This window comes from Zingiber officinale, chromosome 6A, assembly GCF_018446385.1.
Source record: "Zingiber officinale cultivar Zhangliang chromosome 6A, Zo_v1.1, whole genome shotgun sequence".
In the NCBI taxonomy this organism is placed as follows: domain Eukaryota; kingdom Viridiplantae; phylum Streptophyta; class Magnoliopsida; order Zingiberales; family Zingiberaceae; genus Zingiber; species Zingiber officinale.
Window position 1 is genome coordinate 84,301,743 of NC_055997.1, and position 12,431 is coordinate 84,314,173.

At 41.8% G+C, this 12,431-nt stretch overlaps 1 protein-coding gene across 2 annotated transcripts; it reads left to right on the forward strand.

The window, feature by feature from the left end:
• Positions 1–2,597: 2,597 nt before the first annotated feature.
• On the forward strand, positions 2,598–8,469 carry LOC121996755. Of its 2 annotated transcripts, none has more exons than XM_042550834.1 (2): positions 2,598–3,410; positions 8,247–8,469. In XM_042550834.1, exons 1-2 carry the CDS (start codon positions 2,668–2,670, stop codon positions 8,248–8,250), a joined length of 747 nt encoding a protein of 248 aa, XP_042406768.1. In that variant the 5' UTR covers positions 2,598–2,667; the 3' UTR covers positions 8,251–8,469. The 2 variants fall into 2 exon arrangements, with proteins under 2 accessions (XP_042406768.1, XP_042406767.1); XM_042550833.1 differs by lacking the exon at positions 8,247–8,469 and adding an exon at positions 3,652–3,792.
• The last annotated feature ends 3,962 nt before the right edge of the window (positions 8,470–12,431 follow it).

Here is a 12,431-nt window from a genome sequence, read left to right on the forward strand (position 1 = left end):
GCTTCCTTCGACTATACTTGAAGGGGAGGCTAGTGATATGAGATTTTATGGACTGCCCCGGGTATGACGTGATAATCAAAGTCAAGGTGACATGGCAGTCAAAGTTAAAGAGAGGTGGCAACCAGTGTGTCACTCTCAATAGGACTTTGTTTTTCGCCCAACGCTAAGGCCTTCAAAATGAGGACGTTCGACCTAGAAGTCGGTTGGACCTAGGGGACCTAGTACCACATTCATGTATTAAGACATCTATCATATATCTGTTCATTAAATAGTTGATAGAGTTTAAGGAATGTTTAACCTACCACAGATCCGACTAGTCTAGACTGAATAAGGGGACTCAGCTTCCCACTTAGTACATGTCTTTCGTCATATGACCAGTCAACCATACCGTTGGTCGACCCTATAAGTTTTCTCACATGTCAATCCTCTTTCTTATAGTCAATCGATAATAACTCCGATTAGATTTACTCAGTTCAACATGCTCGTCTCTTATACGTATAGAAGAGGAGTGTAAAGCAACTCTTCTTATAAACTCGACTGGACTTCTAGATCTTAGGTTCTCACTTCAAAGGTAAGTCTTCTCTCATATGGATGATTGACTTAAAGTACTGATTGAATCTCCAGGGGCTCAGTTCCCTATTCCTGAGAGGTAAGTATCTAGGTATATGGCCAGTCAGCTAAAGAATCGATCAGACCTAAAGGACTTAGCTTCATATTACTTCCAGAACAGATCTCTAGCATTGTCCAGTGCATAACCGAGCATCTTAAGGGAAGGACGGATATACAGTCGGCTGGTTTATAAATCTAGTTAAGATACACTCAACAGACAACATGGTCAAAGAACCACTATAACCTGTCAGAATAACAGCCGTTTGTCAGAGAATATTCCTCTATTATAATATGAGCATTTATTAGAACCTTATTCTAAGGTGATTACACTTCTCATCAACTGACAACTTATGATAGCATATTCCTTCAACTACATTATTAATAGCGTAAACTACAAGAAATAAAAAAGGTGCACATGTGGACTATAGAAGATTCCTCGGACGGTTACTGTACATCGCCCAGGATGTATGTCTTCTTTTATTCAATAATCTCTAACATTCTCTATTATCTTATTATTGCGGAGGTTATGAGAGGTGGTATATAAAGGAGATCCTCTCCGTTGGCAAAATATGCACGTCTTACGATAATTTTACTTACGCGCACTCATTCTACTATTCTTATCTTTATTTGTTCGCTCGGACATCGCACTGACTTGAGTGTCTGAGGATTTTCACTAAGAACCCCTTTTAATTTTTAGCACTGACGTTCTGTCTGTTATCTTTGCTGTGTGCAGAGAAGAAAAAGAAATCCCTTTTCCTTTAATTCAAAGTCTTCACGCGGTCATCAACGCATCCACTTGTCCAGTATATCATCTCTCTAATTTTCAAACAAGATCAGTGAGATATATAGTAATTTTGGCATAGCGAGATATATAGTAATTTCTTTTTACTAAATAATAATAATGATATTTTTACTAAAATCCATTTTAAGGCATGATATTTTTAGTGTCTTAATAGTAATCTCATTACCGGTTAACTACTAATCTTCGCTGTTGAATCGCATCACATGTGGCATCCATGTGCGCCAACACATTTGATGCGCCGACGCACTGATTAGTTAAACCAATTCAATTACAGTATGTTATTGAAACAAAAAAGGCACCAATCAATACCGAGTAGTTAATTAAGTCTCCAGGCATAATGTGAAACGGCTCAATCCATGCAATGAATACATAATTTAGAACGGATTATATAATTGTCTCTAGTTAAATGTGAATGAAGTCAATGTCAACTTACCATGCATAATTCTCAAAAGACCTTTCCTATTTATGGTCAAAAAGTAAATATATCTGTTGAATGAGAACAAAACATATGTATGTTACTTTTTGACGGGTTCAAGATGTGGTACCTTTTAGACTTCATCGCCGTTTCAGATTGATTTTGGATTATATTACTTTGACCCTAAAAGGAAGGTTGAATTTTTGGAAAGATGTGGAAATTTGTTCAAAGGGGCATAAAAATTATTATTGTTTATTGGTAAAAACAAATTCTTTGAGAAAGGCGCGGTTTGTAGGTTAGTATTTAGTTTTGTTTTATAATTGTGATCACCATAATTAACGGTCCGGCTTAGGAGTGACTCAATGCCATACTAACAATTTGATGGAAAAATATTAATAATAAGAAAATGTAATAATATTTTTCTTTAAACGCACCTTTTTTACGTGTCAAAGATGGCGTGGTGGACTTGGCAAACAGTGCGTTGCGTGGCAACAACGTCCCCGTACGCCTCGCTCGCTCGCTCGCTCATCATTTCGGGTTCGTCATCGTATAAGGCAATCTTGTCCGTTCAATTGGTGGGCCATCGTTGCATCGTGCGCCCTGCGGACGTTGGCCCCCGCCGCCTCAGAACACGGAACGATGGAGACCCGCGCGGTCCCCGCCGCCTGAGCCATTGCTTTCGCCGATGGCATAATCGTGAATACTTTCAAGATCGAGAGTGTTTTGTTTCTACAGCCCACCTTCCTCTCTTGTGTAAGGATATGAATACTGGTTCAACTGCGCCTACCAGAAACTTAGCCGTCGAGTGAGGAAGTGGACCTGGCAGCGAGCCGGAGGGAGGATGGGAGGCGATCTGGGATCTGCTCCGGTCGAGGCGCTACCGTGGTGGAGGGCGGAGGAGGAAGCGATAAAGATCGAGCCGGCGGAGAAGAAGGAGAAGGCGATGGTGGTGGAGGAGGAGGACAAGACGGGGTGGAGGTGCTGGAAACACCCGATGCAGTCTCCCGGAGGAATCTGCGCCGCTTGCCTCCGAGATCGCCTCCTGCGCCTCTGCCCTGACTGCGCGAGCCTCCGCCCGTGCGGCTGCTTCGCCTCCCCTTCCTCCTCCGCTTCCTCCTCCTCCGGATCCTCCAGATCTTGCCGATGGATCGCCGGAGAAGACGCGGGTTTGGGGCAGGTGGGGACCGTCTCCCGTCTCATCGCCAGAGAGCCGGCCTTTCGGCGGTCCCGATCGGTCGGGATCCCTCTCGTAACGTCGCGATCAGTGGCGGCCGTTACGGCGGAGGGCGACGATCCATCACCTCCCTCGAAGGCGCGGGGCGGAGGAAGGGGATGGACTTTTTTCTGGCTGTTCTCGAGGTCGGCGGGGGAGGGCAAGAAGGATCCGCCGCCGGCAGGTTTGTTCCGATCCAGGACGGTGGCGGTGGGGCGCTCTTCCATGCGCGGCTGGGGCCTTCCGGAAGAGGAGGAGAAGAGGAAGCCGGGGCGGAGGTGGCACTTTCCAAGCCCGATGAAGGTATTCCGGCAGCTGAAGCAGCCCGCCAAGACGGCGGCAGGACACGAACGATCGCCGGTGTGGCGCGGGTGAACTTCTAATTTCTCCATCTCTACTGCTTTAGTGCTTTATCTTCGATCGGTTTATACAACTATTTACGAGTATACTATTATTATTGTTTGTAATGCAACAGAATGCAGTTCGATTTCCGCTGTTTCGTGGTTCTTCTTTCCTCATTTTTGTTCATATTAATTGCTAAATTATAAATTTGTAATTACATAAACGCATTATTATTTTTTATTAGTCTAATTTATTTGCAATTTTTAATAGCCGAGGATAACGAACAAGGAACACGCGACAAAGCGTGGCGATGCGTCATCCTTTGCACGTGCTCATGTCATTATTGCTTACTCGCGTTGTATATTTTATTTTTTTAAAAATAAAAAAAACTGTCAAGCGTGTAATTAAATTAAACGATAAGAGACTGCTAAAAATCGGTGGCCGATAAAGCAATGTCAATTGGAATTGCGATGCAAGGAATTTTATGATTTATACAAACAAACTAGATTTTTATCGCCATGAGCATGGAAATAGTTCGAATCATTAATAGAATGAATACATAAATGTGCGCATCAATAATTCTTCTCCAAAGAAAAAAGAAAATCTACTTTGAAAATAGTAAACTGATATGAATACTAGACTTCCTGCGTAAAGCCCAACAGATATGGGCCAAATGTAGTCCAATAAAATTTGGAAAGAAGGCAAGGCAAATGCACAAAAATTTATAAGAGAGGTACACCTATGCTTCGGATTTATTAATGGTATTTGATACGGTGCATTATCATGGGATCGATAAAATGATGTGATTAAGAGGCAAGATTACAGAGGAGTCAGAAGTCAAGGTTACGTGAAGGTCAGAAGTTTGCTTCCGTGGTTGGTCAGAAGTCCAGCTTATGTGTAGGTCAGAAGTCCAGTCTCGGTGGCTGGTCAGAAGTCCAGCCTCCGTGGCGGGTCAAAAGTCAAACTTACTTAGAGGTCAAAAGTCTAGCCTCCGTGGAAATCAGAAATCAAGCTTGTATGGCTGTACTCAGAGTCCCAGCTAACAGGGCAGTCAAAGGATAGGATTCCAAGTTGAACCAGATCCAGCCACGATAGCAATCAAGAACGGGGTCCACAGGACAAATAAAGCTAATGAGAAGGCCCACAGGCCAGCTAAGGGCGCAAAAGGAAGGGCCTCGGGCGAAACACAGTGGGCCAGGAAACAGATCGGTCGTGCAGGTCGGAACATACATGTCATGGATAACAGCGAACATAAACAGGTCGGGAAATAGACCTAGCGTACAAGTCGAGACGTACAAGCCATGGATAACAGTAAACAGATGCAGGTCAGGATACGGACCGGTCGCGCAGGTCGGGACGTACATACCATGGATAACAGCGAACATAAACAGGTCAGGAAATAGACCTGGCGTACAAGTCGGGACGTACAAGCCATGGATAACAGTAAACAGATGCAGGTCAGGATACGGACCGGTCGCGCAGGTCGGGACGTACATGCCATGGATAACAGCGAACATAAATAGGTCGGGAAATAGACCTGGCGTACAGGTCGAGATGTACAAGCCATAAATAACAGTAAATAGATGTCGTTCGGGATACGAACCGGTCGTGCAGGTCAGAACGTACAGGCCATGGATAACAGCAGACAGAAGCAGGTCAGGATATAGAACGGTTGTGCAGGTCAGTGTTAGAGTGTATACTAAAAGCCTAGCTTTTGGTATAAACATTTATCTAGTTATAAGAATCACATTGGTCAAGGGTCTACATTTATATATATCAAATGTAGATGTTCAATTAATTTATATTGTAGATAACATAGTGTGTGGTGTCACATACAGAATATCGTGCTATCAGTTCTTTATAAATTATAAACAGTAGCTCACGACTAAGATGGAAAGGAACAAACCATTGGAATAGTCGTAGTGTAATTAGGTATTAGTTTATCTTGACCAATAGATTACACTAGTACACTCTAAGTGTATTGAGTAGGACCATTTAAGGTAAGTTCTTTTTATACTGATTTAATAAAAGAACTAGACCTTAGTTATTATGGAAGTGTGTGCTCTTAATCCTAATATAATAACAAGCACATATATTTAATATTTATTTCTTTGACTTATCAAAGAGTGAGATTTAGCTCGATAAATCAAAATGCCCGATAAGTTAGAAATGATGTTACTTATAGTGTGACTTGTTGATTATAGAAGGAAACTGTGTCCTAGTAATCTAGGTTGATAATGTCCCCAAGAGGAGCTCATAAAAATTGTCATGTTAAACCCTACAGGTGGATTTAGTTCGACATGACGATAAGGTTGAGTGGTACTACATTTGGACTAAGATATTAATTAAATGAGTTGTCAGTAACTCGCTTAATTAGTGGACATTCGACATCTTAAACGCAAGGAGACTAATACACTCATAATAAGGAGCCCAAAAATATAATTTGGGATTGGTGCGGTAGTTCAATAATAGTTCTTTAGTGGAATGAATTATTATTGATGAAATTATGTTGTGTGTTCGGGGCGAACACGGAAAGCTTAATTTCATCGGGAGACCAAAACCAATTCCTCCTCTCAGTTGTAACGACCCAATTTTCCCTTTTTCAAGTTCTAAAAGTCCATAAAAATATTTGAAAATACTTTTAAAATATTCTATAGATTTTTAGGAATTTTTAGAGTATTTTTACGTAATTTTTGGAGGTCATTTAGTAGGGTTACAAAAAGAAAGAAGTTTAAAAAAAAAATGTTGAAGGTGAGATTCGAACCCACGATCTCGGGTCGGACTGACCCAAGCAAAACCGGCCCAACCAGCTGAGCTACATGGTTTTTGTTAATCATATACGGAGCGAAATGTATATATGCAGTAGTTGGAACGTTTAAGATAAATTGGAATTAAAAGTGCGCGGCTGAGGGATTGAAGCCGAGACTCGTTGATTCGGTAAAAGGTCGGCCAACCAACTGTGCTAGCGGGCATTTCCTATTAAAGAAGGAGAAATATTATAGTTAAGCAGTAGTTAATGATTAGGGAGTAAATAGGAAGAAAAATGGTTGCAGCCGAGACTTGAACCCGTGAGCTGCGCCTTAAGCAAAACGCAGCCAACCAACTGTGCCAGCGGCTGTTGTTAATTAAGGAAAGAATGGATTGTATTTAAGGTATAGTAATTAATAAAAATCTTAGTTAAAAGAAGAGGTTTAAGTTTTTCCCAAACCCTAAATTTTTTCTCACCCGAACCTCTCCTTCTCTCTCGCGAACGGCGGCGGCGACTTCGCTGTTCGGGCGAAAAGGGCGACGGAGCTAGGCTTTTTCCGGCCGGTCTTCACCCGTGTGCGACCACCATCGTTGAGGAGAGTTTGTGAGCACGAAGAAGAGCCGAAATCCAAGCTATCCGAAACCCTAGCAGCATTAGAAGCTCCTCCTTTTCGGTTGTAAGTCCAAGAACAACGATGTAAGTGCTTCTCACCTGCGGTAGGAGTAGCTCACGGGGTTTTGTTTTGCATTTTTTTTGTGAAATGAACAATAGCAGCGTTCATTCTAGTTTTGGTTTATGAAGAGTGCTTTAATATTGAAAACTTGGAATCTTCTTTGATCCGTATCAACCTTAATGAGCAATGATCAGTTTGTTTTGTTTACTGAGGTGGATACTTCCTTGTTTAACATTTAAGTCATTAATTCCAAGCACGTGTGTGATTTGTATACGGAATAAGTCCAAGAGGTCATGCAAAGTCAATCAATATTTGCCTATATTATGAACAAGAGAAGAAGAACATGACTTTCATTTTTGCTTGATTTTGAAACATGTTTTGTTTTACTTCACCAGTAGCTTCCATTGCTATTAGACAAGCATATTTTCTTATTGCGGTTAGACAAGCAGATTTTCTTATTGCTTTGCTTAGTTTTCTGTATATATATGCAATGAACTTGAACAGCATGTGTTCAATATATAGTTTTAGTTTTTATAGATATGCAATGAACATGGATAGCATGTATTTATAGTATTTTAGAATTTTGTTAACAAAGCATGCAGAATTTGTTTAGGATAGTATGCAGTTTAGATTTAAGTTTCTTTACTACCTCATTTAGCATGAACAGATCTACTTTTGGATTTAGTTATGATCCTCTACTAAATTACCAAAAGATAAGTAAAAGAAAGATAAAGAAAAGAAAGAAAAAGGCTAAAGCCTTAAGTAAGATTCCGAAGTCAAGACTTTAGGGATTTTGGCACACAAGGTGCTTATTAAAATGCCAAGACATTTTATTATAAGAAGTATTTAAAGATAAAAAGTATTTTACTTTTAAAGGGCATGTACCGGACACAAGGTCTAAGGGATGGGCTCCAAGATGCCCCTAGGCACAAGGCCTAGAAGTACCTTAGTAGTTTCGGGATTAGCTACCTCGACTCTTATTAAGGATGCACGCAAAGTGGTACAATGCCGGACCCAAGAAGAAGTTTATTATCTATTTTGAAGTATATATATATATATATATAAGCTTTTGGAACAAAAGAAATAAACTTAATTTAAGTTCAGAAATCAGCAAGATAGTTCTTTTTGTTTCAAGTTCAGCAAGTTAACTGTCTTAGTTTTATTTCAGCAAGATAGTCATTTCTATCTCTTTAAATTCAGCAAGTTAGTTCTTTTATATTAGCATGCCATTGAGACTTTCTACTGCTATTTATGAGCATGACTAGCTTCACATGTTTAGTATTTCAGTTAGTTATACTTTACTTGCTGTTTTTAGTAAGCATGAGTAGTTCTTATCATGTTTCGAATTTATTTCGTACACATGCTTTTCATATCGAGATTTTGTGAGTTAGATAGTGCTTATTAAGCTTTATGCTTATAGATACTACTTTCCTCCTACTGCAGATAAAGGTAAAGATAAAGGAAAAGCTAAAGTATGAAAGGAAGGCGACAAGGAGCTGATGGAGGTGTGATGTGTGGACTATGGAAGCCTTGGGACTAAGTTTTAGAAATCTATAAAGACTTGTATTTAGACTATTGGAGTTTTTGCCACCATGTGATGATTTGGTTTAGCTTCTTAGATGTTTTATGTTTTATATTTATTAGAACTGCGTGGTTGTTTGTTTAATATGATTGTTATATATGTTTCCATGATTATTGTCACCGGTACAGGGGAGGTGCTGTCGAAATTTTTTTGTCTAGCAGAAATCTCTCTCGAGGCCTGACAATAGTTTAAAAAAAAAAAGTTAGTAGTCAAGTAGGTTGCGTTAACCACGTTAGTGAGTTAGTAGTTAAATTAGTAACGGTCACCCTTACAGACTAGTAGTAAGAAGGGTGGTCGTTACAGTTGGTATCAGAGCAGTGTCCCATTCTCCAGCATCACACACATCAGCATCATTCTTGCCGTCTTCAAGTAATAAAGTATTTAAGTTCTTTATTTATTGCTTTCCTTTATTATTAATTGCAGTATGGAGTGATTGCTTATAAGTGCTAAAGTAAGATAAAAGTTTTTACAGTTTTCTTTGTTCATATACATATGTGTTTAGAAAGGATAGAGAAAATATCAAATCTTCTTATTTGTTTAACTAGATGTCAAGAAGAGGATGTCCCCGTACCGCTCGTACTGAGGACCAAGTTCAGGAGAATGAGGGGCCAGGCTCAACTGGGCCCAATATTTCTGAAGTTGTTGCTCAACTTCAGAAACAAGTATGAGCGACAACAAGTAATTGCCAATCGATGGCAAATCAACAACCGTTCCTCCACACCTCAAGCGATGGCTGGAGACTCATGTGGCGAGGTTCCACCACTGCCAGTCGTCCGGCACCCGAGACAAAGCCTACCTTATCTGGGTGGGCAAATGAAACGAGAGCTTCTCGAGGCACGGTGAGCCACAGGATGCCAGGCTTGGTTGGCTCTTGGAGAGCACCATGGAGCTTCTTGGCGCCAGTCGAGAAGGTCAAGTGTGCCTCCTTTTGCTGACTTGGAGGCACGTATGTGGTGGGAGAGAGTCAAGAGCAAGAGGGCAATCAGATGAGATGGATTGATTTTGAGATAGAGTTCTCTGACGAGTTCTTCCGAAAGGATCACCGATAAGCACTACGAGGAGTTTATGGAGTTCAGACGGGTGATCGGCGGTGGAGGAAGCAGGTAAAAGATTCAACAGGCTAGCTCGTCTCTGCCCAGAACTAGTAAGCACAGAGAAGGAGCGAGTCAGACTAATGCTCAGAATGCTGAAGCCTGTGAGATCACTTAATGTGAGTAGTGGAGCTCATCAGCCCCTGACTGGAGAAGAGTTGGTTAGTAGAGCCTTAGTAGCTGAGAATTACCTGAACAGCATGAAGGCACAACGAGAGCAGCACAAGCCAATCAAGATAGAAACCAAGACTGGGGGAAGTCAGAAACCCCAGTTAAATAATCAGAACTGGAAAGGCAAGGGTACTAAAAGAAAGCAGTGAAATTCAGGGAGTAACCAGAAGGGAGAACCAGAAAACAAGCAGACTAATTTCCCTCCCTGCTCCAAATGTGGGAGAACACATCCAGGAGCCTGTCTTTCGGGAAAGACTGGATGTTATTCTTGTGGTCAGGAAGGGCACATGGCTAAACAGTGTCCTAACAAGTTCAAAGCACCTCAGCCACAGCCAATACAATATGGAGGCAAGCCTCAGTTACATTACATGCCTGCAACTCTGGAAGGACCTCTGATCAGTCAAGGAAGGTTGGAAGCTCCACCAGTTCCAGCCAATGCCAGAGTATTCTCCCTTACTAAAGAGGAAGCTGTTAGTTCCTCCACGGTCGTAACAGGTCAAGTAGTTATTTTTCAACATATAGCTACTGCACTATTTGATAGTGGGGTGACCCATTCTTTTGTATCCATACCTTTTGCCAAAGAATTACAGGTACCTACAGAAAGCATGAATTCTAAGTTCCTGACAACCCTACCTTCTGGGGAAGTCATGGAATCTAGTCAGTGGCTTCGGTCTGTACCAGTCAGAATTTCAGACCGAGAGCTATGTGTTAATCTGGTAGTCCTCGATATGCAAGATTTCGATATCATTTTGGGTATGGATTTCCTTAGCAAATATGAGCTTCAATCGAGTGCCGAAAAATCTTTAGTCCGAAGGTGAATCATCCTTTGAATTTACAGGAGTGCCAAGGAAGACTCTGAAATTCCTCTCTTCCCTCAGACTCACCGGATGCTAGCTAAAGGGTGTCTTTGGTTTCTTCATTCATTGTGAGTCTGAGAAGAAGAAGAAAGACCTAGCGGCGGGGAAGTTCGGGTGATGCAGGAGTATCGGAGGTATTTCGGAAGAGCTACCGGACTACCTCCCAGCGAGAAGTGGAGTTTGAGATTGAAGCGGTTACCGGTCCAATTTCAAAGCTCCATATCGCATGTCTCCAGCAGAGCTAAAGGAGTTACAAGAGCAACTTCAGGAGCTACTTGACAAGGGCTTCATCCGCCCTAGTCACTCACCTTGGGGAGCTCCTGTGTTGTTTGTCAAGAAGAAGGATGGATCTATGCGGATGTGCATAGATTATAGAGCTCTGATCAAGTGACCATCAAGAACAAGTATCCTCTTCCCAGAATCGACGACTTATTTGATCGGTTGGAGGGGGCAACAGTGTTCTCCAAGATAGACTGCGCTCTGGGTACCATCGGTTGAAAGTGAAGGAAAGAATATACCCAGAACGGCTTTCAGGACCAGATCTGGACACTACGAGTTCGTAGTCATGCCTTTTGGTGTGACTAATGCACTGCAGTTTTCATGGACACGATGAACAGAGTGTTCAGAGAATACCATGACAAATTTGTCATTGTATTCATCGACGACATTCTAATCTATTCAAGGACCCCAGAGGAGCATGACACGCACTTGAGAATAGTTCTGCAGACCCTTCAACAAAAGCAACTCTATGCTAAATTCTCAAAGTGCGAATTCTGGTTGGAGCAGGTAGCGTTTCTAGGTCACATCGTTTCTAGAGAAGGCATACAAGTAGATCCAGCCAAAGTAGAAGCGGTCAGCAATTGGAAGAGACCCAAGAATGCCAGGGAGATCAGAAGCTTCCTTGGTTTAGCTGGGTATTACAGGAAATTCGTGGAAGACTTTTCCAGAATAGTCTCTCCACTTACAGCCCTCACCAGGAAGAACAAGAAGTTTGAATGGTCAGATAAATGTGAGCAGAGTTTTCAAGAGCTAAAGAAGAGACTGACCAGTGCTCCCATTCTGACAGTTCCAGAGAGTGACAAGAGTTTTGACATCTACAGTGATGCTTCCAAGATGGGCCTAGGAGTTGTACTCATGCAAGAAGGAAAAGTTATAGCTTATGCTTCCAGACAACTCAAAGAATACGAGAAGAACTACCCCACTCATGATCTAAAGCTGGCGGCTGTGGTCTTTGCACTGAAACTCTGGCGACACTACTTGTATGGAGTCCAGTGCAGAATCTTCACAGACTATCAGAGTCTTAAGTACTTCTTCACTCAGAAGGACTTAAACATGAGACAGTGGCTAGAGTTGGTCAAAGATTATGACTGTGAAATCCTCTACCACCCAGGTAAAGCTAACAAAGTGGCAGATGCATTAAGCAGAAAATCCAGTGCATCCCTGATGTCTTTGTCATCATTAGCCCTGCCACTACAGAAGGAGTTGTCAGATTTCGGACTTGAAATTATTTATGGGAAACTCTCTGCATTGACTCTAGAGTCAACCCTGCTTGAGGATATACAGAAGAAGCAAAGTGAAGATCCAGATATCCAAAAGATCAAGCAAGGGATACAAGAAGAAGGAAATTCAAAATTTCGAGTATCAGACAGTGGAATTCTTTATCAGGGAAGTCGCCTTTGTGGTCCCAATGATGAAGAGCTGAGAAAGAAGATTCTAGAAGAAGCCCATAATACACCGTACTCCATGCATCTTGGTTCTACCAAGATGTACCAAGACGTGAAACAGAGGTTCTGGTGGTCTGGACTCAAAAGAGATGTAGCTAAATATGTCAGTACCTGCCTGACATGTCAGAGGGTCAAAGCAGAACACCAGAGACCAGGAGGAGTTCTACAGCCTCTTCCTATACCAGAGTGGAAGTGGGAAGACA

Excerpts from the sequence above, each read along its gene's own strand:
- LOC121996755 (XM_042550833.1), top strand. The coding sequence starts at position 2,668 with ATGGGAGGCGATCTGGGATCTGCTCCGGTCGAGGCGCTACCGTGGTGG.